At 41.5% G+C, this 24,350-nt stretch overlaps 3 protein-coding genes across 3 annotated transcripts in view; all 3 read right to left on the bottom strand.

Annotated features, from left to right (window-relative positions):
• Positions 1–10,631: 10,631 nt before the first annotated feature.
• On the bottom strand, positions 10,632–11,881 carry vent (ventral expressed homeobox). The gene is made up of 3 exons (XM_051425338.1): positions 11,688–11,881; positions 11,392–11,591; positions 10,632–11,137 (listed from the first exon to the last, which is right to left on the bottom strand). The coding sequence occupies exons 1-3, from the start codon at positions 11,815–11,817 to the stop codon at positions 10,880–10,882; spliced, it is 588 nt and encodes a 195-aa protein (XP_051281298.1). The 5' UTR covers positions 11,818–11,881; the 3' UTR covers positions 10,632–10,879.
• Positions 11,882–13,224: 1,343 nt separating this feature from the next.
• On the bottom strand, positions 13,225–14,397 carry vox (ventral homeobox). Its single transcript, XM_051425326.1, has 3 exons — positions 14,070–14,397; positions 13,749–13,981; positions 13,225–13,641 (listed from the first exon to the last, which is right to left on the bottom strand). The coding sequence occupies exons 1-3, from the start codon at positions 14,332–14,334 to the stop codon at positions 13,396–13,398; spliced, it is 744 nt and encodes a 247-aa protein (XP_051281286.1). The 5' UTR covers positions 14,335–14,397; the 3' UTR covers positions 13,225–13,395.
• A 3,641-nt stretch (positions 14,398–18,038) lies between these two features.
• LOC127379306 (kinase non-catalytic C-lobe domain-containing protein 1) overlaps positions 18,039–24,350 on the bottom strand; it is a 40,611-nt gene continuing 34,299 nt past the window's right edge. Inside the window, exons 28-31 of the mRNA XM_051428747.1 lie at positions 23,219–23,341; positions 22,793–22,852; positions 22,170–22,327; positions 18,039–20,518 (exon numbers count right to left, since the gene is read on the bottom strand). Of these exons, the coding sequence (XP_051284707.1) occupies positions 20,290–20,518; positions 22,170–22,327; positions 22,793–22,852; positions 23,219–23,341 (570 nt within the window). The 3' untranslated portion in view covers positions 18,039–20,289. The remainder of the gene's footprint in view (positions 20,519–22,169; positions 22,328–22,792; positions 22,853–23,218; positions 23,342–24,350) is intronic.

The raw sequence follows: 24,350 nt of genomic DNA, 5'->3' as shown, positions 1-24,350 counted from the left end.
TCATATATCTTCCGTCAAAACATCTATTAAGCAATTATACATTTTTTTCCCATTTGCTCATTTCTAGTGGTTAAAAAGCTTCCACCTAGCACAAATTAAAGACATGCCACTATTCACGCAGAATAACGAAGCATGCTCGCTATTCTACTGGAGAGAGTTTTGTTTAGTATGAAGGGACAAGCATGCTCAAGGGGGCCTGGGGCTTCATCAGCATTGCTGAGCAGTGGGGTGAGAGAGAGAGAGAGAGAGAGAGAGAGAGAGAGAGCGTACTGTGCCGACCCTGCTGGGAGCGACCTGGGGAGTCGCAGCCTTTTGAAGTGGTAATTTGCCCGAACCCGAGGGAGGGTCGCCAAATTGAAATGTCTTGTGACGACAGACAGCCACCGTCGTCGTCTGATTGAGCCACCTTCAGGGACAGAGAAAGAGAGGGAGACAGGGAGGAAGAGATTCAGACATAGACAGAGAAAGTGAGAGTGACAAGGATAGAAAAAGAGTCATTTCATTGGATGTTTTATTTAATCTCACTGAAATTATTGTTACTGCTGTGAGAGGGGCAACAGGCTTAATTCCATCTTGGCAGTAAGCCCAAAGGTGCCACTGTGGTGACACGAGCCCTTATCAGTTCTCAATTGAGTATTTCATGGATTCCACCCCTAGCTAAGTCTTTTAATGGTATGATTTTCACAAATGGGAAATGTCCAACCTTGAATAGTGATGCCTCCAGGATAATTGAGAACAGCTTATCTGTTGCTGTTGAAAAAAAGACAAATCTAATAACAGACAGCATTTTGCCTGCAATGATTGAACCAAAGCTCCTGCTGCTGTTGCTTCTCTTTGTCAGTGACTCTGTGTCAGATACAGTAAACGCCTGGAGTCAAAGAGAAGAAGAAGAGATTGTTGCAGGCAATGTGGTCTACAGCCTTGAATGATATGAGCACATGAATTAGAGTCATGAGAATGCTTGAGGTCAAACACTGCCTGGTTTCCATTACAGCTGGCTCTGAAATAGATTCCTGCGCATTGCAGAGAGCAGAGACAGACAATTTACAAACATACAAGCAGTAAAATTAAGCCGGGGAAATTCATTTAAATGTAAAATGAGGTTATGCACTCAAAATGCTCACTCCACACAAAAGTGGTAAGGCAATATTGGCTTCTATTGGTTTGCATCTGTTCAGTTTTATGTAGCTTTGCAGTGTTTCAGAAGCACAGACTGACATTGGGGGTTCACAGATGCATCTGACCTCCTGTTATCATTGTTTTATTCAAATGCTTTTCATCGTGCTCTATCTGCCTCTTCCTCGCATCCTCATCCTCCACTCTCAGACATACCCACACCTCTGCAGAACAGATGAAAAGAGCCATAATCGCTCAGAGGTGAGGAGAACTTTTAGCCTCTGCATGTTTGAACTCACGAGCCTCCTATTGGGAGCCAGGTGGCAGCCTGGTGGCCCGACTCCCCAGAGGACCTGGTTGAGGGGCTTGTCTCGCCTCCCCATGGCCTTATTCTGTCAGCCCCACTGTCGGGTGCAGATTGGCCCCTACATGAGGGGCCCAGGGAGTGTCCCCCACCCGTCTCCATCTGTTTAACTGCATCTGCAGCATCCTGCACCAAAGCACAGCACAACGAGGGAAATGGAGGGAGGGGAAGTTAAAATTCACTAACTGCTGGGAGAAGGAAAGGCAGAAGAAGACACAGAAATTCAGGCTCACAGTCTCCCAGAGGTGCACAACAAAGCAGCATTTTCAGATTGAAAAGAATGTTATAATCACAGCAAGCAAAAGCGTTGGCTTAGCTACTGAAAGCATTCTTTGTCTCTAAATGACCTTGGACCAGTGTGGGTCACATAGGAGATAAAGGCAGTTATCTTTCCTTGTTCAGTAGGTTACACAGTAGTGAGTGCGATGCTTTGTTTTTTTTGTGTCTTTTTTTTATTTTTGTTATACATGTTGAAAATTCAATATTTAATACTGTAACATTTTAAACCATGGCTCCCGGGTCAGCTTTAACCAAAAACAAGAGCCTCTCTGCGCTCAGCTCTGTGAGGCTGTAATGCTCACTGTAAATAAACCAAACAGTCTGATAGAAGTCCAGGGTCAAAATTTTTATTAGATCTTAGATAGCAGTAATTATTCAGCAGGAAAAAATAAATATTAAAAATGTATCAAAACATAAATGATTAGCAAATAATGGCAAACACCTTGCTGCCAATACAAATTGCTCATGAGCACTAAACACAAAGTACAGCTGAGGCTGATGGGAATATTATCATTTGCAGATATATGGACAGAAACCTGATTAACAAATTGAATTGACTACAGGTTTTACAGACTGATCTGTGCTAGGTAAGTCATTATTTTGATTTTAGATTAGGTTTGACAAAAATAAAGACCAAATTTTTTTGTGAGCCTCAGAAGCTAGTCTCCCTGGTAACGATCAGTGACACCTGCTCACCAAATGACAAAAAAGAGAAAAACTTATTTATTAATTTATTTTTCATTTCTCATTATTTGTGGTTTAATAAGAATATTGTGGAGTGAGTAATGAGAAGAGAAACAGTTTGAGAGTGCAGGTAATAAACAGCAGTCAGGATGTCAGCAGTCGTTTCCATCCTGAAGTACTGAGCTCTGCCACATGAAGAAGCCACAGCGTCTCAGGCTCTGCGACACATCTGTGCTGTGTGGAGGCTTAATGCTATTGGAAGTGTATTGAATTATTAAACCCTTCGCTGAATATTCCTGGTAAATTGTCGAATTCCTCCAGAAGCCAAACATTTTCTTCTGGAGTGAACAAACCTAAGTAATTACCCAGAATTCACAGCAAATTAGTCCTACTTGAGATGGTAAACAACTAGACAGCTTTGTGCAATGGATTTATTTAGATGTCTATTTGAAGTCTGACTGTTAGTTGTTTTCTTTTAAAATAAATTCATTACATTTAATAGAATTTATACCTGAAGGAACAAATATTCAGATAAACATAAAAGGTGTTCTTACTCACATTCACATCAAGGCGGCATCTAATCCTCTTTGATACAGAAAAGTGCAAAAAAGATATTACACAATAAAACATATACAAGCATAAGCAAATCAATAAAAAGAAAGAACATACAATATAATATGAATAAAGCAAACCCCATTTGCCCATGTCTTCTCGAAGATGTGTGATAGACCCAAATCCATTTGTAGGTTTAGTGTGTTAACCAATTTCCAAAACTTGGCTATGGTAAGTTTTGCTTGTAACAAGCAAAAGCAGTATTTTTCTTATTTGTTTCACTTTAAAATCTGCAGGAAAAATTCAAAGGATACGTCATTGAAAACCTTACACGTGCAACATAAGACAGAATATCCGAAGCCAGAGAGTGTGGATAATTAGCTGTATCACAGGCAATGAAATAATGTGCCCTTTGTTCCACCTTTAATCCATAGATAAGGAATGGAGGCACTGAATCTATTTAACAAGGCTGGTGTAATATACGATCTCATTATCCATTTATATTGGAGTAACAGATATTTATGGATGGTGTTTGAGCATTTAAGCAAACCTCTTGCCAGTCCTCGTTTATGTCCTCACACCACGCAAGCCTTTTATTTTCTGTGGAGATTTGGAAGCTATCCACTATTATTTCACTCCTCATTGCTATCTTTTCTAAAGAGGCGAGAGTAGGTAAAGATATATACAGTTTCGAGTCTCAGACATGCTTCTAATCTGCAGATACTTGAAAAAGTATTTCAAATGAATGTCATCCATTTGTGTCCAATCTTCATACAGTAAAGATGTCATTATCAAACAGATCTGCATTTTTGCATGTGCCTTTGTCTGCCCAGATTTTGAAACCCATATTTCTTGTAGGTGTGAAGAAGGGATTTATGTACCTCATATCAAATTGTATTTTTAACAAATGGATTATGGGTGGATTTGTTTCATTCATCCTCTGGAGAACACAGATATCTGAACTGGGTTTCATGACAATCCATCCAATAGTTTTACAAAAAAACAAAAAATGCAACCTTGTGGTGACATACTTAAAAGCAGGGGCAGTAAGCTTTGTGCTCTGTGGGCCATGTCTGTTCAAAATGACGTGGCAGTCTATCCAGTAGTTACAACAAACTATAACTAAAGATATACTCGATACAACAAAGTGGTGGACCAACCAACAGACTGACTAGAGACGAGCTGCTAGCATGGCTAATACTGGCTTGTATATAGAAAGTCATTTGTACCTTCCTCTTTCCTACAAACATACAAAATTGCACAGCAGGTATTTTTGAGTCAAACCTGGTGTTTACTGAACCTCTGCTTGTTGCTAATGAGCAGAACAGATCCACCAAATTGCCAATTCAAGCCTAAAGACAACTACAGGTTGTTTGTTGTGTTGCAATTCAGGAAAAGTGTCAAATTCTTAAACCGCATCTCGCCTCTGAAATGTTGTGCTGAGTGAACTCGCTCCTGCTCCGTGGCAGATGCGTTTAGATGAACAAGCAGCTTTTGTTGGCTTTTTTCTGTGGAGTGAGACATTTCTGCTTAACTCTGCAAAATCGCCCTGCTCAAATGAAACACTCTGCAAAAAAAACAAGACTGGATTTTAAAAGCTGCATGTTAAAGTGTACCCAATTAAAAGCAACCCCTCGTGAGACGTGAAGGAAATGAGTCCAACATTTTGATGTAGGGGGAAATGCTGCAGTAGAGTAAACTTGTTTGCCATTGTTGGTTTTGGCGGTTTGTTTTGCAGATATGTGTCCAAAAGAGTACAGACGGGAGGATGTTTTCCCTTGGATTTACTGTATAAGTACAGTACATATTGATAACAGTAAACACCGCATACTCCACCATCTGAGCACAAATGTGCCACTGCTCATCAGACCTTGATCAAATAGTTTTCTGTTTATCTCATAAGGGGAACAGCTCACAGCATTCCTCAGATACTGTCAGCGTGGGTTCACTGCAGTCACTGTTTGTGCCGCTCATTGTAGTGTCATACACTGAAAACCTTAGCTAAATATTATTCTGAATACATTAAAACATACAATATCTACAATTACATTATACTGTATACATATAGTGTTTGACCTCAGTCTGCTGCCAGTCAGGGTTTGAAACTGCTGCCACCAAGTGGTGGTTTGGAGGATTGATATTTGTGTCAGCTTCTATGTGGCAGTAACAAATCATCAGTATAATTATTCAGTCTGCGTACTTCAAGGGAAGCCACTGCCTTTACACAAAAAGAAAGCATTGTGTTACTGCTAATATAGGAATGGATGAGTGAACAGGCCAGACCACATGAGCTAGACCAGACCAAACAGACAGCTTACATAATCTGTTTACCTCAGTTTGTTTAATATGCATGTATGCAGGCCACATGGTACCTCATAGGGTGTGTGCCCTATGAAGGTTGAGTCCTTACCACTGCAGCCGGGGTTTGACTCCGACCTGCGGCCCTGTGAAGTTTAGGCAGTGCACATTTATGTGATGTTCATATATGATTTAACAAATGCATAAAAATGTGTTGAGATTTAAATATTGCACAATGAGCTCATCAGCGGCGTCTTTAGATACCCAGAGATATGTGCTGCTGTAGAGTGTCGTGTGAGATGACCTCAGCTTGGCCACCACGATCATCCAAGATAGATCTGCCTTTACTAAAGCCTGTGATGTATGACTGCTGCTCTTAACGGTGCAAACTCAGAGGTTCAGAGAAAAGAGCACAGTTTCATCTTCGGCTGGTTGCACTGGCCTTGACATGCCACAACACTCCCTGCGCTACACACTGCACAGCCTGTGTGTGTGTGTGTGTGTGTGTGTCTCACTTCAGCACACCCTGAGAGTCCTTGTCTGGAGACCTTGAGTGCTAAAAAGCACGGGGCCCCTCTTCTGGGAGCGGGAAAGGGAGCGAAAAACCCTGAACAGATAAGAAACTTCTCCACCGGCAGGAACGAGCCGTTCTGAACGTTTCCCTTCTTCCACGCTCGGCCTCTGACGTCTGCAGCATGTGCCAGATAGGAGATAATAACTGTAACAAGTTGACTGTTAACCAGAGGGATTTGGGGCATAACAGACAATGAACTTTGCAAAGGCATCTGAGCTATGTGTATCAGTGTAGTGTAGTGCAGGTTTTTTGTTTTTTTTTCATCCAGACTCCATCTGTGGCGTCCACAGGTGTGTCGCCATGGCTTGAAACCAAGAGGGAAGATAAGTGCTGAGCGAGCACAGACAACAGCTACTTTGTCTTTCTCAAACATCTTCAAGGTCCCAGTGGAGGGATAAATGCCCAAGAGGAGGTGCCTTCCCAGGAGAGACTCATCTGGAGCTTTGCAGGGTAAGTCCTCTTCACGCTTCATTCATTTCGGAAAGTGATTCTTCTACTTTTAGAAAATTGTTAGAAGCTAGAAAATGTCATCTAAACTTTACTTGTTCTTTTATAGAATATGCGTTTTGTTTCATTTATAGATTCAACAAGCAAAACCTGTCAAGCGATCTCACCCAGTCAGACAGTGAAATGTGAGTTATTACTTGTGTTGTACATGCAGTCATGTAACTGACAGAGCTTTTCTCCTCTCTGTCCTCCAGGCTACAGCGTGCAGCGACCGGGCAACAGAGCTCTTTGCACTCGCTGTTCCTTTTTCCTATGCATATACCTTTTTCAGATGTAACTTTAAAGAGGCATAGGGCATGGGAAAATGGGGCTGCAGAGGTATTCCACCAGGCAGACAGCCATTTCATCATCCTCTCAGCATGACAGCTGACCTCAAAGCACACACTCACACACAGTGTGGGGCTCCAGCCTCTCATGGACTTACTGTACAGAGGAAGAGAGCAAAACTAAAAAATTCAAGACCACAGGTGATTTTTGTGTCACTGTGATTAGTTTGAATGTAATACTATGACTCATTTCACCATATTCATTTATGATGACATTGTGCGTTTGATATTGCATTTCTGTTACATTATTGTTCATTTAAAACATCTGTTTGCTTCTGTTTGCTGTTGTTTTTCAATAAAGACATAATTTCTGCATGAAACACTGGATTTGACATTCATGTATTCTGACCTTTTAGACTGTTAGTAATGGGATCTTTAAATCATTTTACTTGCACATAAATTACTTAGGGTGGTAAGACACTAGGCAGATTTTTTGGACAACTCTGATGGGCAACAGAAATTGCCTCAGTATAGCTGCTTTAATCCCATAAAAACAAGAACATTTTAACTCTACAATATTCTTTACCTTTTTGTTTGCCGCTAAAAGTGTTGTCATTATACATTTCCAAAACTTCCCAGTGTGTCACCACCAAATACCTTATGGTCTACTAAAGCTTCCATTTGTTCTTATATGCTTTTCACGCTTAAGATGAAGATGTCAGTGTTGGATGATCATTAAGTGAAATTACCAACAATATAAAAATAGTAAAAATTTTGCATTCAAAATCTCACTTCAGTAAAAGTGTATTAGCAGTATTAGCAGCTAAATATACTTAAAGAATCAATGGTGAAAAATACTCTTTCTGCAGGAAAGTCGTTGTGACAGATACATATGACATTATCAGATTGTTGATGAATAAGTGCATAAAGGTAGCATTTTACGGCTGTAGTTGTAAGAGGTGAAGCTACTTTTCACTACTCTATATACAGTTCGGTATAGTTTAGTCCAGTGGTTCCCAATCTAGGGGTCGGGCCCCTCCAAAGGGTCACAAGATAAAAGAAAAGCTCTACTACAAAGATCACAGGTCTTCTTTTGGTAAAATATCAGATCATTTGACCTCTTTGGGCCTCAAATACTTATTTAAATTAAACCATCTGAAATATTTAGAGGGGAAACATTTCCTAGGTGGTGCTGCTTTTGAAGGCAACAAGCCGAAAACGTTGAGAAGCACACTGATTTAATTGTCAGCAATGCATTGTATAATATAAGATAATAATATAAACTTACCATGCAATTTTTTTATGTAGACTTTTAACCTGCAAAGTAATCTAACACATAGATACAGTTGAGTAAAAAGTATGGTAACAATTTATGGTAAGAGCACATGAAATTTAATGACTTCATACATGAAAAACGCATGAATTAATTCATGTAAACTATCAGGAACGTACAAGAGTTAACAGGATCTCATGCATGACTTAATGCAAGAGCAAAACGTTAATTAATGATACAACTGAGGTATTCAAATCACCATGATTTCTGAGTTATTAATGATGTTTTGGCACAGCCAAAAAACTAACCAGTCACAGCAGTGCACATGTATTCTGTTGAATTCCAAATGCTGTAATCATGATGAACTAATCAGTACTTTTTCATGACTTCATCATGTTTGTGGCCCTTCAAATGAAGTGGGGACCCGGTCCATCTTTAACACAGGATTAATGCTGGCTCCATTGTGAAATCACACATCTTAACAATTTGCTGCTTATGCATACACGATACAACATTTTATTTCCCTAAATAAACAATCTATAATTTGTATAATGCCCAGATATGATCTAATTTGCATTGCAATGTTTCCATATGATGACTGAATAGACAGAAGGGCTGACTTTATTTGAAGGACCACAAATATGATGAGCTAATAAATAAGTAATACTTAATTAATCATGATTACAACACTTGGAATTCAACAGAATACAGAAGACATGACCATCATTAATAACTCAGAAGTCATGATGATTAAAATATCTCGTTGCAGCAGTTAATGAATTATCCTTGTACTATGTCATGCATGAATCCATGATCATTTATGTATACCCTTACCATAAGTTTTAAGGATAAGATTTCCCTGAAATGTACAGTACATGTACCTTAAACCTACTTAAGCACATTACTTGAGTTGGCCTACGTTGAACATTTCCACCACTGACAAACTTCAACTAAACTACCATATGTGACTAGATTTTTAAAGGCATAACTGTCCAAACATTTTCAGAATTGTCTAAACATTTCTTAAAAATCTACATCAATCCCCAATTCTTATAAATCTATGTGTAGATCCCTAAAGGAACGTACTGTAAACTTAATCCCATCACTATAGTCATCAGCTGATGCCTCAGATAGAATTAGTGGCAACCTTTGGCTTCTCCCCATCATCCATCCTTGGCTCCAGTCTGTCTGCTGCCATCCAGCTGCAGCTTCTGTGAGACTGTTAGCACCTCTTCACCTAGCCACTCACCTGACTCAAAAGGATCAGTGAAACACTCATTGTCATTCAAGCCACTGATTCTTTGCTCTCACACAATGGATCATTTATTGATGCTCATGTTGCCATTAGTGCCAGGAACAACTCAAGCTAATGCTGCAGACTGAGGCCTCGCACTGTCTGGTGGTTTGTATAGAGGGCTGCATAAATGGATATATGGTCCAGTAAGCCTTTAAATGAATAATGTTCTTCTCATTATAGGAGTTACCGGTGCATGGAATTCTAATCGTCTCCTTTGATAATTGTGCCTCCTGGTGGGAGGTGTCAGTATTTATTTTCTTTTTAAGTGTACTTGTATATGCAGGGGAGTAGGCCCTGTTGAATAACCCCAAACCTCCCTTCACTCCAGGTATGTGGCTGCTAAACATAAAACCTGCCAGAGGAGTCCAGATCTGAATGACGCAGCATATGCCAGTGTCTGATAACCTGCAGTGAATGTAATCAGCCCGCCAGCAGGGACTTCCTGCTCTGAATCCGAATTGCAAATCATAAATTGAACAAGGCATACTCCGCTTTATGACAGAGTGACTCAATCAGTTACCTATTTAGCTGGTGCCACCTAATGACTTTAACGTGAGGCAATATACACCTCAGGCAGACTTGAGGGCGCCGCTCCCTCAGCGTCTCTCGAGTAAGTGCGAATTGTTCAATCGGGAGACAATAGAGCTCAATGGATCTCAATGATCTTGCGGTTACCTCCGCTTTGATGTCCCTTTGAAGATGTAAATCTACAACGAGCGGAGAGCAATCACAGCTTGGAGCCATGCCACCGGAGGCCAAATGAAAATATTTGCCTGCAGCAGCCGGAGACAGGATCTTTGGGGCCACTGGCTGGTGTCAGGGGCCTTGGATGCCCTGAACTGGTTTGTGTGATATGTGCCTGTAGATATTCTAACAAATAAGCGGCTTGGAGTGTGACAAAACTGATTTTCAACGATCCTCTATGGCCACTGTGAAGTTTCCTCAAAGAAAAAGAAGGAGAGGTAGAAAGAGTGGGAATAAAACACAACATGTTCACAGTATGGTGGAAACGAACTGCGCCATTTGTTCCTTTTGTTACAGTTAACGTCAGTGTTGCAACAGATGGCAACACACGGGAACTCCCTATTTAGTCATGGTTATAATGACTTGGCCTCCATATTTACCCAGAGTTCATTGCCAGCCTTGTGTTTTCACTTACACTTTTCATTAGTTACAGTGGAAAGGTAAAATCCTCTTTTGAAAACTTTGATTTATCATTTCAAAGAGAAAACGAATAAAATATTAAAAAGCTCTACTTTACACTTTACTACTGTGTAGGCTACTCAATGGCACAACGTTTATATGTTATGGTTGGTTAAATGTGCGTTTTAATAAGCTGCCTGTATAAGATTCAGCAGGATAAATGAGAACACATTGTTAATATTCTAAGCAACTTTGACGAAAGACAAACAAGTGCAGTGTATTCTTTGATTTTGTTTTATTTGTCACATAAAACATAGAACATTTGCAGCAAATATATTTACATTACATTAATCATACATACAAGTAACGTCAATATATACTATAGTGCTTCAGACATATTAAAGGCAATTATTATATTCACTATATCAACAACTTTTAAACCCCTCTTTTAGAGAGAGAGAGAGATGGAAAAATATCTAGATTCTAGACAAAAACATATTTTGGGGGGGAGGCGGAGGGGCCGCGTTCAGTAGAAGTGTGGAGGCTGCAGGATGGCCGGGGGGTGGGAGCGGTGCTGGTGCAGAAGTGCAGCGGGCAGGACCGTCCTGTGGAGCGGCTGCAGCTGCGGGTAGAAGCCGCTGCCGGCGGGGAGCTGTCCACTCAGGACGGGGTGCTGAAACAGCAGAGGCGGCAGCAGACCGGCCGGGACAGACAGAAACTCAGGACGCAGATCCTGGACCTCCCGTTTCAGCTTCATCCTCCTGTTCTGGAACCACGTTTTCACCTGAGAGAATACGAGGCAACCATTAGCAATGCGCAAAATGCTCAGCTGTGAATTATATTCATTATTTTTACTGAGTTTGGAAACACACACTAGGACCCCACGTTAGGTTAGAAGGTTGCGTTATATAAAAATACACACTAATACATGGCCTATTTAGCCTAAACTAACACTGCCGGTCCTCATTTTGCTGTGACTTATTCAGAGGCCTTTGCAGTGCCTTTGGAGACCCGCTGAAACCACCGCCCCAAACCCACCTGAGTTTCAGAGAGGTTGAGCTTCTCAGCGATCTTCCTCCTCTGTGTAGCGCCCAGGTATTTGTGCTTGCTGAAGGTTTTCTCCAGCTTGCCGATCTGCTCGGAGGTGAATTTGGTCCTCATCCTTCGTTGCTGGGTGGCTTCCCCCTCGCTGTCATCTCCCACCTCGCTCTCAGAGCCCGAAGTGTAACCGCAACTATCTGGAAGGAGGAACAGAGAATTGAATTAATTTAGTCACAATCAGTACCTACACAAAGAGCCGTCGATCTGGAGACAGAGTGTATCAGGGAACTTACTGTTTGGCGAGGTCGGAGAGTATTGGCTTCTTGCTGCTTTTGTAAGTTCTTCCATTTCTCTATGGACTTTTGAATGAGACATCTCCTCATAGTAACTTTTGGAAAGCCATTCTACAGAGAAGTTTGCCATGTTGTATTCAAGCAGTGGTCTCAAGGTGTGTGTCGCTGTCCCTTGGGTGGCTCCGGGCCACTATATAGGAGGGGCACACGTCTTTATTTGCATATGCAAAGGGATCTCAACGGAACGATAGAAACTTGATGGTCGTTGTAATTGAGGTTAATAGAGGCTGGGCTGTGGTTTTTCTCACGTCCATGGCTGGCTGAGATGCTCTGGCGCCAGTAAGTCTGAGTATCAGTTACCTGGCAGCTCTGCATAAAGTTATTCAGGCCTACATCCGCTGCTGAATACAGAATGCCATAGCAATCAAAGAACTATATCTAGTAGGCTTTGAGTCCTGCTGTGCCATTGGCCAAATAAATGATCACATAATCTTATATTTCAGTCATATCAGGGCTGAAAATTACGCCGAAATGTCCCACCAGTTTTCAATCAGAACGTCTCAGTCCCGGCTGTCAGATATGTGATTAACCTTTGCAGTCGCAGACAGAAGCGCCCAGCTGTCTGAAACAATCTGGTGATGAAGCCTTTGTTATGGTGGGTGTGACCGCAGTCAGACAAAAGCGAGAAAGTTCCGTTTGATCCTTGCAAACTTATTTGAATGAGACATTTACTGAAGGGCCTCTGGGCACCTTCAAACCCAATACAACCTGTAGGACCCAAAGCAGAATGATGATTATATTGTCTCAATTAATTTACACCAAAATTGTGGTAATCTCCCTGCCCTGGCATAAAATGACTATTAGAATACCCTGCGCCATCATCTAGAAACACAAGATGTACAACTTGCACGTATATGAACCTTGAATCATCTTAAAGCTGTTGTGGATCAGGTTTGCTATCTCCAAATCTCATCACACACTCAGACTTCAAACCAGAGGTCAGATTTGTTGGCCACACAAAAGCCTAGACTCTCTGGAGCCGGGCCGGAGGGCTCCTGCGGTAAGTGTAAACTCATCAATGAGCAGCTTAATTAGGACTAATTGTTGACCATGATCTCCCCGTTAGCTGGCGTTTGAAGTGCAGAGGTGGGGGGACAAACAAGGCATTTGAAAGCAGAGCATATGCTCAGTCTTTGCTGACAGGAGGGGGGGGACCACAATGTCTGGCTCTCATCAGGAATTTATAGCTCCTATGACTATACACACAATCCTCTGTGATGAGATCCATACAATGAGTTGAGATAAGACTCTCTAACCTTAATGGACAACTCCCATCTCTATCAGCTCTTTCTCCCAACCTCCTCCCACCTCAAGATTAAAGAGAGGATGATCTATTCATGTTGAACTAATCCTGCAATAAAGATAATATCATCAGCTTTATCTTTAAGATATCCAATGTTGCCACCATTGTAGCCAGGCCTGCATCTAATCACTTAAATGTTATGTATGCAAAGAAAGAAAATGCAGAGTCCAATGCTGTAGTATAGAAGATAAACTTTATTCAACGATAAATAGACTTTTCTGCAATTTATATACAACTTTTATAACAAATATAATAAAAATCACACATCAAATAAAACAACTCTGGATTGCACTGGTTTGGATTCTAAGTGTTTCAGTCGGAAAAGTCTCTGCAGTTGACAGCTCTTCAGTAGAAATGTGGGCTGCGGATCATGCGGTGGTGAGGGGGCATCTGCTGCTGCAGGACCAGCTGCGGACCGGGGAGCGGGTAAAAGGCCGGGCCTGTGGCGGGGTAGTGGGGTGGCTGTCGGGCCATGCTGTGGTACTGAACCGCGGGTAGATGCTGGAACATCACCGGGGGGACTTGGGGAGCGAGGTAGTCCTGCACCTCCCGTTTGAGCTTCATCCTCCTGTTCTGGAACCAGGTCCTCACCTGAGAGAAAGCAAACATACAAAGTCAGTATAAGATGTGAGGCAGAGTTACAGACTCGGACATTAAATGGGTTTTAACCTGTGTGTTTGCATTGAGTCTGGTCTTACCTGAGTTTCTGTGAGACTGAGCTTCTGCGCAGTCTTCACCCTCTCTCCAGCATCCAGGTATTTGTGCTTGTTGAAGATCTTCTCCAGTTTGTCGATCTGGTCCGGAGTGAACTTGGTGCGGACGCGGCGCTGGGGTCCGTCTTTCTCGGTCTCGCTCCCCTCGTCCACAGAGAGACACTCGGAGGAAGCCGCCTCGCTCTCGTACCCGGAGGAATAGCCGCTCATTTCTGAAACTGAAGAAAGGAAAACTCGGTTACAAACAGTGCTTGTGCATCAGTGCTGACATTACTGGTTTGAAGTTGGGAGTTTTAGACTACTTACTTGGTGAGGCGCAGCTGGTTGGATGCAGAGGTGAGCACAGGCTGGTGTCCTGATGCCCGCTGCTCTCCATGTGTTCAACGGGCTTTGATGCTTTGGGTTTTGGCTGAAGATAACTCTTGCCAAAGGTCGGAGGGCGCGGCGGCACCATGCAGGGAATATGTGGTCTGCAGGTCGGCGCGCTATCCGTGCCAGCTCCGTGGTCCTCAGTCTGGGCGGTGTTGTGATGGCTCTGGGCCAGCCAGTCCACAGAAAAGTATTTCACCATGTTCGCAGTGTAGTGACCTGTAAATCCAGCTAATGTCAGAGGGAGTGCGTGACTGCGGCCTCTGTCCAGGGTCGGCTTTTATAGGGCCCCGGCCCTTGCAGCGATTTGCATATGTAGAGGCCCTTGTTAACGCCTGATCGATCCCGATGATTAGGGGTTAATGGCTCGTTATTGAAGTCTTTACATATCCTGTGAGTGTGTGAAGACCTGGCGCCGCCGAGTCTGTGAGAACCCTCCTGAGCTCATACATTTGTCCGCCCCGACTGAAACTGGGGGCCCTGCAGAAACAGCTGTATCTCCTGCAGAGGTGGAGACTTTCATGTTGCTGCTGCATACAGTAGTACCAGGGGAAAGGTTTTAAAATGTCTTATTAAGCCTGGTTCAGTAAAGGTTCTCATTTAAAATAAAACTGTATTCCTTCATGACCCTGTCTCTCTGAATGTCAGTGTCAGTTATCCAATACAACTAAAAGCACAGGGATCACGGAGGGTTTATTTATCAAATCAGTGGCCTGAAGATATCTGATTGGGGGCTTTACTTGAGGATTTCCATTCTTATCAATATCATAATTCTACTTTATTACATTTCAGGAGCTAACAATGCAGTCCACTCTATTTATTTCACACCTATAATAAATACTTCTCAGATTAAGATGTTACACACAAATCACGATCAGTTTACGAGATATAGTGCTTTGTTATTGATTAAACTCAAACGTATATAAATCAGTTATAACTTGCTTCACTTTCACCAACTATAACATTAAAGTACTGCTTACAAATGAATGCATTGGTAATAATTATCCAACAATATTATAACAATGCCATGGGCTAAAGTACCTTATATTGCCAGGACTTTTTCTTAACTCAAATTTGGAAAGCAGTACTTGTACTTGTAATGAAGTCTTTTGATATTGTGGTGTTGCTTTTACAGTAAATGATGGAGGCTGGGTATTATGACATTATTGGGTCCAAATGTCAGTGCTAATCACGTCCTAATAACAGTGATCTAATAAAAGTCACTATGAAAGCACATGGGATTGATCTATAAAGGACAATACAGGGGGAGTTGCTCATCATAGATTTGTCATTTGGCTGCTGCAAGCATGGTTCAGAATATTGAACTCCAGGTTTATTTATCTCTCTGTCATGATGGAGGCACCAACAACAGGTCTATAACAGGCATCTAAGTGGTAAAATGGTCAAAAATGAATGATTTAAAGCATGGAAATTGTTCTGTTTCTGCACCACAAAACCCCCACTGATTTCACTAGTGAAAACTCAATAGGGGAAACACAAGTAAACCTCAGCGGCTTGGTGTTGACATGTCCTGATACCCTGGTGAGTGCTGGCGCCAGCGTTTGGCACAAGCGCTTCAAACATTACAGATCAAAGGTATTACAGTAGCAACACAATTACGGCTGATTGTCGGCCCGTTCACATGTAAATATGCTAAAACAAGCTGCGAGGAAGCTGGGAAAGCCCTGTGAACGCAAACAAGCCCATAGAAAGATCAGGTAATCCTTAAATTGACTGCATCGCACACCAAAGGCTGCCCATATTACACAGATCAGATCAGTAACCAAATATGATCGATATTAACTCAGTGGGATTATCCAAAGTAAAATAAGGAGCATGCACTTTGACTCTTCACATGTGTAAACTGTAACATGATGACTGTCAGTATCACACCATGTTTATTAGCTGGCTAATAAACCAATGGACGTCTTTCCACCAGCCAGCGGCCAACCTGTGGGATCCGCGGCCCTCCTTCAGAGAGCTCTCTGCAGGCAGCAGCTCAGGGACAATGCCACTAAACTGATCGTTTAGTTATATGACAAAGCAGATAAGAGGCTGGGCCTGGTTGTCTCTTTTATCGGTGATCTGTCGCAGTGGAGGCAGGAGTCCCTTCAGTCTTTTGGGGCTCTTTATCTGTGAGGCTTTGAAGATGCGCCCTGATCCCGTTAGATAACAATAAAAAGCGCCCGGGACGTCGCCGCCACACTGCGCCTATTTCCTCAGCTCTGCCTGCATGGGTTCCGTCTGTCCCAGAGGAAAAGCTACAAGAAGTGACTGTATTCTAATTTTTACTAGAGCCTGGATAAAGCATCCAATAGGTAGTATTTCTGTGTGCTGTTTGGAAGTGACATAACAGTTCTGTATTATTTATAACTCACATAGCAAATAAAATCAACACATTTTGGAGTTCCTGGTGTTTTTAAATGAGTCTCTTCAGGTTATTCATGAACTATATTCACTCTCCTGGAGACCCCAGGTCAGTGGTATAGGAAGACAGTCCTTAACTTAAGTAGAAGTATCAAAACCTCACTGGAAAAATAGTCAACTATAAGTGAAAGTCCTGCATTTATAGGTATGTATGTATGCATGTATGTATGTATGTATGTATGTAAGTATGTGTTACTGACATAATGTAGACCTACTTTATGTATCAAAATTACTCATTTTGCAAAAGAATGGCCCCCATCCCAATGTATTATTTTATTATTGGGTTATAAATACCAATGCATAAACCTGTAGGAAGCACTTTAATGTATAAGGCTAAAGTGGTGCAAGGTACAGTAATTGATGTACTTGTTGTTGGATAGAGCTAATTACATGATTACAGGTCTTGTCTGCAAAGTACCCGTAGCTGTCAGATAAATGTAGTGCAGCAAAAATAGTAATATTTCCCACTTAAATGCAGTTAAACAGAAGTATAAAGCAGCATGAAATGAAACAGTTAGATTTCACCACTTCCCAGAGCCCTCTTTAACAGCTCATTGCTTTATCACTTTGATATTTAATTACTTTTTCTAATTTTCTGAGAATGGCTTACAAATATGATTTTGAATTAATGACATGTTTCAGAAGTCAGCCACTGAAAATGAAGCATTTCTTATTTTTGGGATTTGGGGTCTCAGAGACTCCGGCTGTAAATTAATGGATTTTCATCTGCTGTAAAACTGTGATTAGAGCTGACAGTTGGGCAGCACTGCTCCTTCCAAATCACAAATAAATATATTTTGTTTTATGTTATTGAAGCTTTATAATAGTTTGTTCAAAACAGGTCTATTGACCCCAAAAATATTCTATGCAATATTACTATGTATGACAACATACTGTACATTTCTGTCTGTAAATGACTGCAGACTGTGGCTGGATACTACAACAGAATGAATATATATTTGTTCATGCATAGTCCATACAGAATACAAAACATGAAATATGTTGTGAGTTGATGTAATAACAATGCTTTATGCTTGTTTCCACATTGAGTCCCTTTCATCAAATGTGCAAGCACAGTTTGAGACAAAGGGTTCTTTCAAAAGGAAAGACAAATGCATTTTTATAATGATTGTTTTTACATATAGATGTTGAGTCTGTGAGGCCCCAAACACAGAGGAAATAAAGCCAACAGCCCTTGTAGTCAGGTTTTGTATAGGCCTACTGACTTCAAATATGATGCAGCCATTACAACACAGCAAATCCTCCAGTGATAATTAAGAGGAAATGCCAGAAAGCACACTAATTTCACTGATGAAGTCATTACCATACACTTTAAATCCCCATAGGAGAGAAAGAGCAGCTTCAGCTCCTCCCACCACATTCCATATCTGCTGACAGATGTAACAGGGCTGTAACCTGCCATACAGCCAGTCTACCACGGGTATTGTCTGACAATAATACACTTTGGCAAGACGGGGCTTATAAAATCTCATTTATTTGGCTAAATTAAGCGAATCTTCGGAGCACGTCACATTCCATCTCCACGGTGTGTTTCACGGCCGAATCCCATAGAAGAGAGAGAGCGGGCAGCACAATAGAAAAATAGACACTGACTAAACATCATTCCTCAAATAACATTTTGCACACTGACATCTCATTATGTTCTATCATTTTCTGTGTAATGGCAAGGTATTGTCATGACAGTAAGCTTGTCTAGCTTTCGGCCTTCACGACACACTATTGAGAATAAATGCAATTATTTCACATTGTGCTGTTTAAATTGCATTAATATTAGATATTAATTTATCAATCTAGTCATATGAATCTCATTTGGTGAAACAAATAGAGACTACGTGTTGTAGATTAAGCAAAATATATGATCAATAAACAGTTATCTTGTTTCCTACAAGTCCAACACGATTCAGCAACCTCAAATAGATGTTATCTAAATGTTTGACATGGCTGGATTAACCTGCTAGGCCCCAATTTACCCCCCATTCCATCCCTTTTCTCTGCAGTTTCTGTGCTGGAATGAAACATGTCCCCAGGTTTGCTGTGTGGTGATATGATTGAATTGAATCTAATCTAGGGATATGCACCTTATAAGCACAGTATCAGCTGAAATAATGAAGGTCTAAAGTAGATCTTGACCCAAGACCATTCTTCAAGACAGGGCCTCAAGATTATGTAACAAGGCACTCACACACATCATAGGGATTCTTTTTCTAGCATTACCGGCTCTAAGAGACTCCAACCACACTAACGGCTCTGTGAGGATATATTAAAAAGGCAGATTTAGACCAAATCAGGCGCTGCAGCAAAAACATTCCTCCTCACATTCATTTTGAATGCACTGTGGCAGTGGGGGCCACAGGGCATGCTGAAAAAACAACAATAATGCATGCAGTGACCTGCGGTGAAGAAGTTGAAACAGAATCCAAAGAGAACTCCAGAGTCAGCTTAAAATATCAGTGGATCAGGCACCATCCAGGCAGAGTTCATGGACCAAATGTGTCCTCGCTTTCACTATCTAATTTTGAGTTTGCTTGTTTGAAGTCCTGCGGCACTCTTGTCAGTAGCTGTATCAAGGCGCAAAAACATCAGTTTCACTTTTAACAAAGGAAATTGTTTTGCACAGTTTCTACCCTACCTCACAAACACAAGAAAGGATTCTATAATTTGATAAAGAAAATATATTAAGCAGGTTTTTGTCTGAGAAATAAAGGAATCTTTTTCAGTCAGAATTTTTATTCAATCTCATTTTGTTAAAAAAAATTCTGAGAAAGTCACATCGTGAAACCAGTATTGTGAATTCTATCGAAGTTGAGTGTATTGTTACATCCCTACATGTTAGCATACTAACATTTGTGAATTAGCAGTAAACACATTATTCGTTGTGCAGATATTTGGTCAGAAACCAAAGTAACAGAGTTGTTCAAATTTATCCTGTGTGGAACGTGATAACCTAAATATCACATTTCATGGCAATCCATCCAAAACCACAAAACCATGAATGTGAGAAACATAAAGGGGAAGTCAAGAGGTCATCAAAGTCAATAGGTCTTCTGCTGACCATGAATATTTGAACAAAATATCGATGTCGACCGACACTTCAACAGCCATGCAGCATGGCTAAAAAAGTAGCATTCCACCTAAAGGCCCTCAGCACGTTAGTCGCTATCGTGCTTTAGTGGTGCATATTCCCCCAAAAAGTTACAATTGATCATATTATCACGCACAGTTTCCCACTTTGCTATGTTGGTAATCCAGCCTTCAGTCCATGTATGATTATATAGAGGCCTTAACAGCTAAATTACAGGGTAAATTCACAAATGATGATTAAAGACATGTCAGCATATGAGCGCAGGAAGAATCATTGCAAATTACAAACATACTTCTCTGTGTGGAAGAAAAATGCTATTATCAAAATCAAACAGAAACTACATGTGCTCGACAGCAGAACCTGTGTAATATTAAAGGCGTGAGTTACAAATAAAGTTTGTCCGGGAGTCTAAACTGATATTATTGACTTAATGTAAGGGGCCTTTGACAAATAGTGAACATATAACAGCACAAAACGTTTCCCAGTCTACACTTCTCTGTTGCCAGGACAGCACAGGCATCTGTGGGTTGTGGCTTAAGCATGGACTCTCAGTCTGGGCTTGGACATGGGGTGTTGACCTGGTTGTGTCGTCTCGCTCTGGGTTGTGAGATGTGACTGGGTCAGGGCTCACTGGAAAGTGGCTTTAACCCTCCTCAGCGTGTCTTGGATCCTCCGTGTTTGTCGCTCGCTGGACTGCTGGAAGTTGGCATCGTTGTCGGCGGCCAAGAGGTGGATGTCAGAGGTGGCGAGCCGGGCGATACGGCGCCGAAGGTAGGCCTGCAGCTCCCGGTCCGGGCTGTGGGGGTACACAGCCTCCTGGAAGGCGTGGATCTGACTCACAACCTTTGCTATGCTCCTAGAGTCACAGATGGGTGGATGAAAGGATGGAGCAACATGAAATGGGAATATAGAAAAAAGCAAAAGTGTAAACATGAAAATAATTCATAACTAGGTGCATATTATACCGCGGGTTCTTCTTAGCAGCATCATAAGCTCTGCCTGTGACCTGATTTGGAGAGAGCGGGGGTAACCCTGGGTCCACAGTAACCAGCTGTGTCTCTGCCTTTCCCTGCTAGATCTCCTGACCTCAGCATCTGGATACAGCCAGTTGCCTCTCAGCATCTGGCCCGAAACCCCTTTTCCAATCAAACCCCATCCCACGGCGCCATCTGGTGCAACACTGGCACCTCTACCAACAACCCAAATTCAACAGCTGTGCCATTACCATCCAACCGCCACTCGCTGTGACCTCAGCATCTGGTCAGCCATATTGGAGTGAAGGAGAAGGACACGGGGAAAAAGCGTCCTCATAGCGAGTTGGCCGACTTTGTCATAGATGGATACTTGGGATATGGGGAGAGAGCTAATTATGAGTTAATGACACTGTTAATATATTGTGTCACTGCAAGGATAGACATGAGGCTAATTTCACTGGCTGTAAGCACGTTTCATCAATATCACACCTCTAACGAAATAAAATGGGTGCAAATTCCAGCATGCGGTAAAATCATGGTTGTAATGGTAGAGGAAGGGAGGGGACTGAGCAGCCAGGGCGTCGGTCCACTTGTTTCTCAGCTCAGGAAGTGCTCCACAGAGATGTTTTGTCTTTTAACTTCCTGTCTACACCAGAAATGGGAATGATGCTTATGATCACTTTTTATCTACATTTTGACAAGGATTGGACCAGTTTTCAAACATAATGCATGGATCATGTGATTAGTTAAAAGCCGCAGTGATTAGTCAGGATGCATTGGTATTTGTGTTTTTCTAATATGTATACATAAAAATAGGACATCGTGACAGAAAATGTCTGAGTGTGGCAATAAAAACGTGCGCCAACACATTTCTTCTTCCAAAGCACAGATTGCACAGTGAGTGGAGACTCATTTGGTTTTTGATGTTTTTGTGTACACTATTACACTACACAGGATTTTCCATAACATCAAATACCTGTTTGAGGTTCAACAAATCAGTCCAGCTTTCCATGACATAGACTTATTATTCCAATAATTAATTAATTACTATCAAATTTAATCAATACTGTTAATAATTCATAGATTGAAATTCCATAGGGCGTTTGGAGGTAACACATTTTTCTTCCCTTTGTTTTATAAAAGTCGTATCCTGTAACCACTTGTCTTGCAAGCAGTCAGATCAGAGGGACAGTAAGAATGCAAATGTTCATTGCACTGCTAATTATATTTTTCACGTTGAGCTGTCAAGTCAAGAAACAAAGTAAGCCAGTTGAAGATGACACCACTAAAGATAGTCTTGTTATTCGATATCTGCGGTAGATGTGGTGGTGTCAGCTCGTAGGAACAACAAAACAGTCAACGTGTGTTCCCAACGTTGAGGAATATATAGTCGGCGAACTGATCAGGAGTGAAGAATCCTCTTAACTGTAGCTGGTAACAGAGACTGGAAGCTAAGAGATAAAAGCGGAAATGGAACGGACAAAACAATGGCCGATTCCTACCGACCCAGAAATGATGCAGACTTCCCCTCACCTGAGCTTGGGCCACTTGTAAGCTCCAGTAGTGAGTGTGAAGGCTCCGATCTCCAGCTGCTGGACGTGCATGGCCAGGATGTGCACTGAGGGCAGGGTGGGCCTCCTCCTCGTGTGTTCTCCCCCCATCAGACACAGGTCGTCACTCTTCAGAAACACCTGAGGAGAGAGCAATTTCTCCGCACAGTAAATAAATGAGTTCTTACTGGAATAGAACATTTAGAAAAATTCCAATTAAGCCAAAGTCTCAGGTGCTTGACGCAGTAATAAGCGTGTCCAATGTAGCGGTGTAATATGATTGAAAGACTCTTAGAGGATTTTTTTCAACAAATTTAACCTCTTTACATTTCAAAACCAAGAGAGCGTACGCTCGTTTCTCTTAATTACAGTTAAATAGGAAAGTTGCTAAGAGAGTGGTGCATAATGTTTGATGCATCAGGTTCTTTTGAGGGTAACTTTCAGAAGCAGAGCCAGGTGTAAGCCCTCAGCATACAGCAGAGTTGCTTGAAGCTGTTTTTCTATTGATTTGTTTGCCCTGCAGCCCAGTTTCACAATATGTGACCAGCCTAGCCTTCAGTTACAAACAACATACGTGTGTGCTTGCTCAAACACACCCACACACACCTGCACGGCTCGTAGCTCCTCCAGGATTTCACACACCTTGGAAGACAGATGTTTCCAAGCCTGTTGGCAACAGAGGAGGAAGTTTTATTTAGTAGCTCTGAAAGAGAGATTGCAATGCAACACGAGTCAAAGAATATAACCCGCTTCCAGATGGAAATATGAAAAGTTCTTTCATTTTCTCAACACTATTGTCTTTTAATTGTGAGCTTTTTCAATTACTCCTATTCACGGCCTACATTCTTCCTCACTGCACTCACACTATCTACATCTTATTTGAATGCATTAATGCTAATTTCTCATTTGTGAAACTAATTAAACACCAACCCGTTCTATCACAGCTGAAGAAAACATTTAGCTCGAGGGCATCTGACTTAATACAGAAACTCACCACTTGTGTGAGGAGGAATTTATGATATGCAGCCTTACCGGTAATTGCCTGACAATCACATTCTCCAGACCTCCAAGGACCTGCATGGCTGTGGCAAAGTTCCTCGATTCGTAGCAGTGTTTCCCTATCCACAGATACTTGGTCAGCAAAGCAACTTGTGTCTGCAACAGAGTAGAGCTTGCAATGAAAAACTGCTAAACAAGGCGAAATGCAAATGCTACAGTGGTCTGCTTTTCTAGAGGAGGCTGCATAATGAAGCATGTCCTTTGGAAACAAGAAAAATACTATATGTTGTCAAGGTTATGGATGCATTGCGCACTGGTTAATGCAGGTGTGCTCGGTTATGCTGAAAAATGCAGGTGCAAACACTGGAAATGTTAAAATGCATCTGAGGTGCTAATTGTGAGCTATAGTTTAGGTTGGAGCACTGATACATTAAAGATACATATGAAGCAACTATGAGTGCAATATAGCATTATTGGATTCAACACAATGCGATTTTATTTTATTTTTTATTTCTTTGGTTGCTCTTAAGCAGCTTTAGAAATGGTTTAGAGAGGAAGACTCAATCTAAACTTAAAATCATTGGTCACAATTTTTAAATAATAAAGGCATAGGGCCTTAAATATAAATAAATCGGAGAAACGATGAATTCTGAGATCATCCCAAATTGTATCCAGTGCACACTTTCTTAATCAAGTTTTAGTCAAGCATTATCAGTTTTTATGTGGGTGTATCGATGCAAATCATTAAATGTTACCATCCCTAGTCTTTACAAGTGAGGACCCAAAAGCAGGTGAAATCAGCTGAAGTGTGACAGCTGAGACTTTGTAATTGAAATGTTGTCTGTAAGCACTGAAAGCAGTTGAACATCATCATTTAAAGAGGTGACAGCAGTTAAATTGCCATTAGTTTGAGTACGAAGTGTCAGTTGGAGTATTCGAGCTGTCGTGTCAGTATGAATGGATGCACAGATGTTGTAAATGAGCTCAACATTTCAAAGTTTGAATGGTGTGTGAAAGCATGAGGAAGTATGACATTTATTTTATTTATCTATTATTTAATCTATTTTTCATGAATTTCTCAACGTTTTGTAAGACACAAATGACAGCTTATGGGCCATGGGTTTGAGTCTAGCCTGTGGCTGTTTGCTGCATGTCGTCCCCTCTC

This window comes from Dicentrarchus labrax, unplaced genomic scaffold (genome assembly GCF_905237075.1).
Source record: "Dicentrarchus labrax unplaced genomic scaffold, dlabrax2021, whole genome shotgun sequence".
Classification (NCBI taxonomy): Eukaryota; Metazoa; Chordata; class Actinopteri; family Moronidae; genus Dicentrarchus; species Dicentrarchus labrax.
The sequence above is the reverse complement of the archived record's forward strand: the minus strand, read 5'-3'. Positions and strand labels throughout refer to the sequence as shown.

Bases quoted from the DNA above. Each gene is read 5' to 3' on its own strand.
- vent (XM_051425338.1), bottom strand. From the start codon at position 11,817: ATGGCAAACTTCTCTGTAGAATGGCTTTCCAAAAGTTACTATGAGGAG. The intron at 11,592-11,687 runs GTAAGTTCCCTG...TCCTCCTTCCAG, and splicing joins CTCTCCGACCTCGCCAAACA to ATAGTTGCGGTTACACTTCG. The intron at 11,138-11,391 runs GTGGGTTTGGGG...GTATTCTCTCAG, and splicing joins TCAACCTCTCTGAAACTCAG to GTGAAAACGTGGTTCCAGAA.
- vox (XM_051425326.1), bottom strand. From the start codon at position 14,334: ATGGTGAAATACTTTTCTGTGGACTGGCTGGCCCAGAGCCATCACAAC. The intron at 13,982-14,069 runs GTAAGTAGTCTA...TCCTTTCTTCAG, and splicing joins AACCAGCTGCGCCTCACCAA to TTTCAGAAATGAGCGGCTAT. The intron at 13,642-13,748 runs GTAAGACCAGAC...GCTTTCTCTCAG, and splicing joins TCAGTCTCACAGAAACTCAG to GTGAGGACCTGGTTCCAGAA.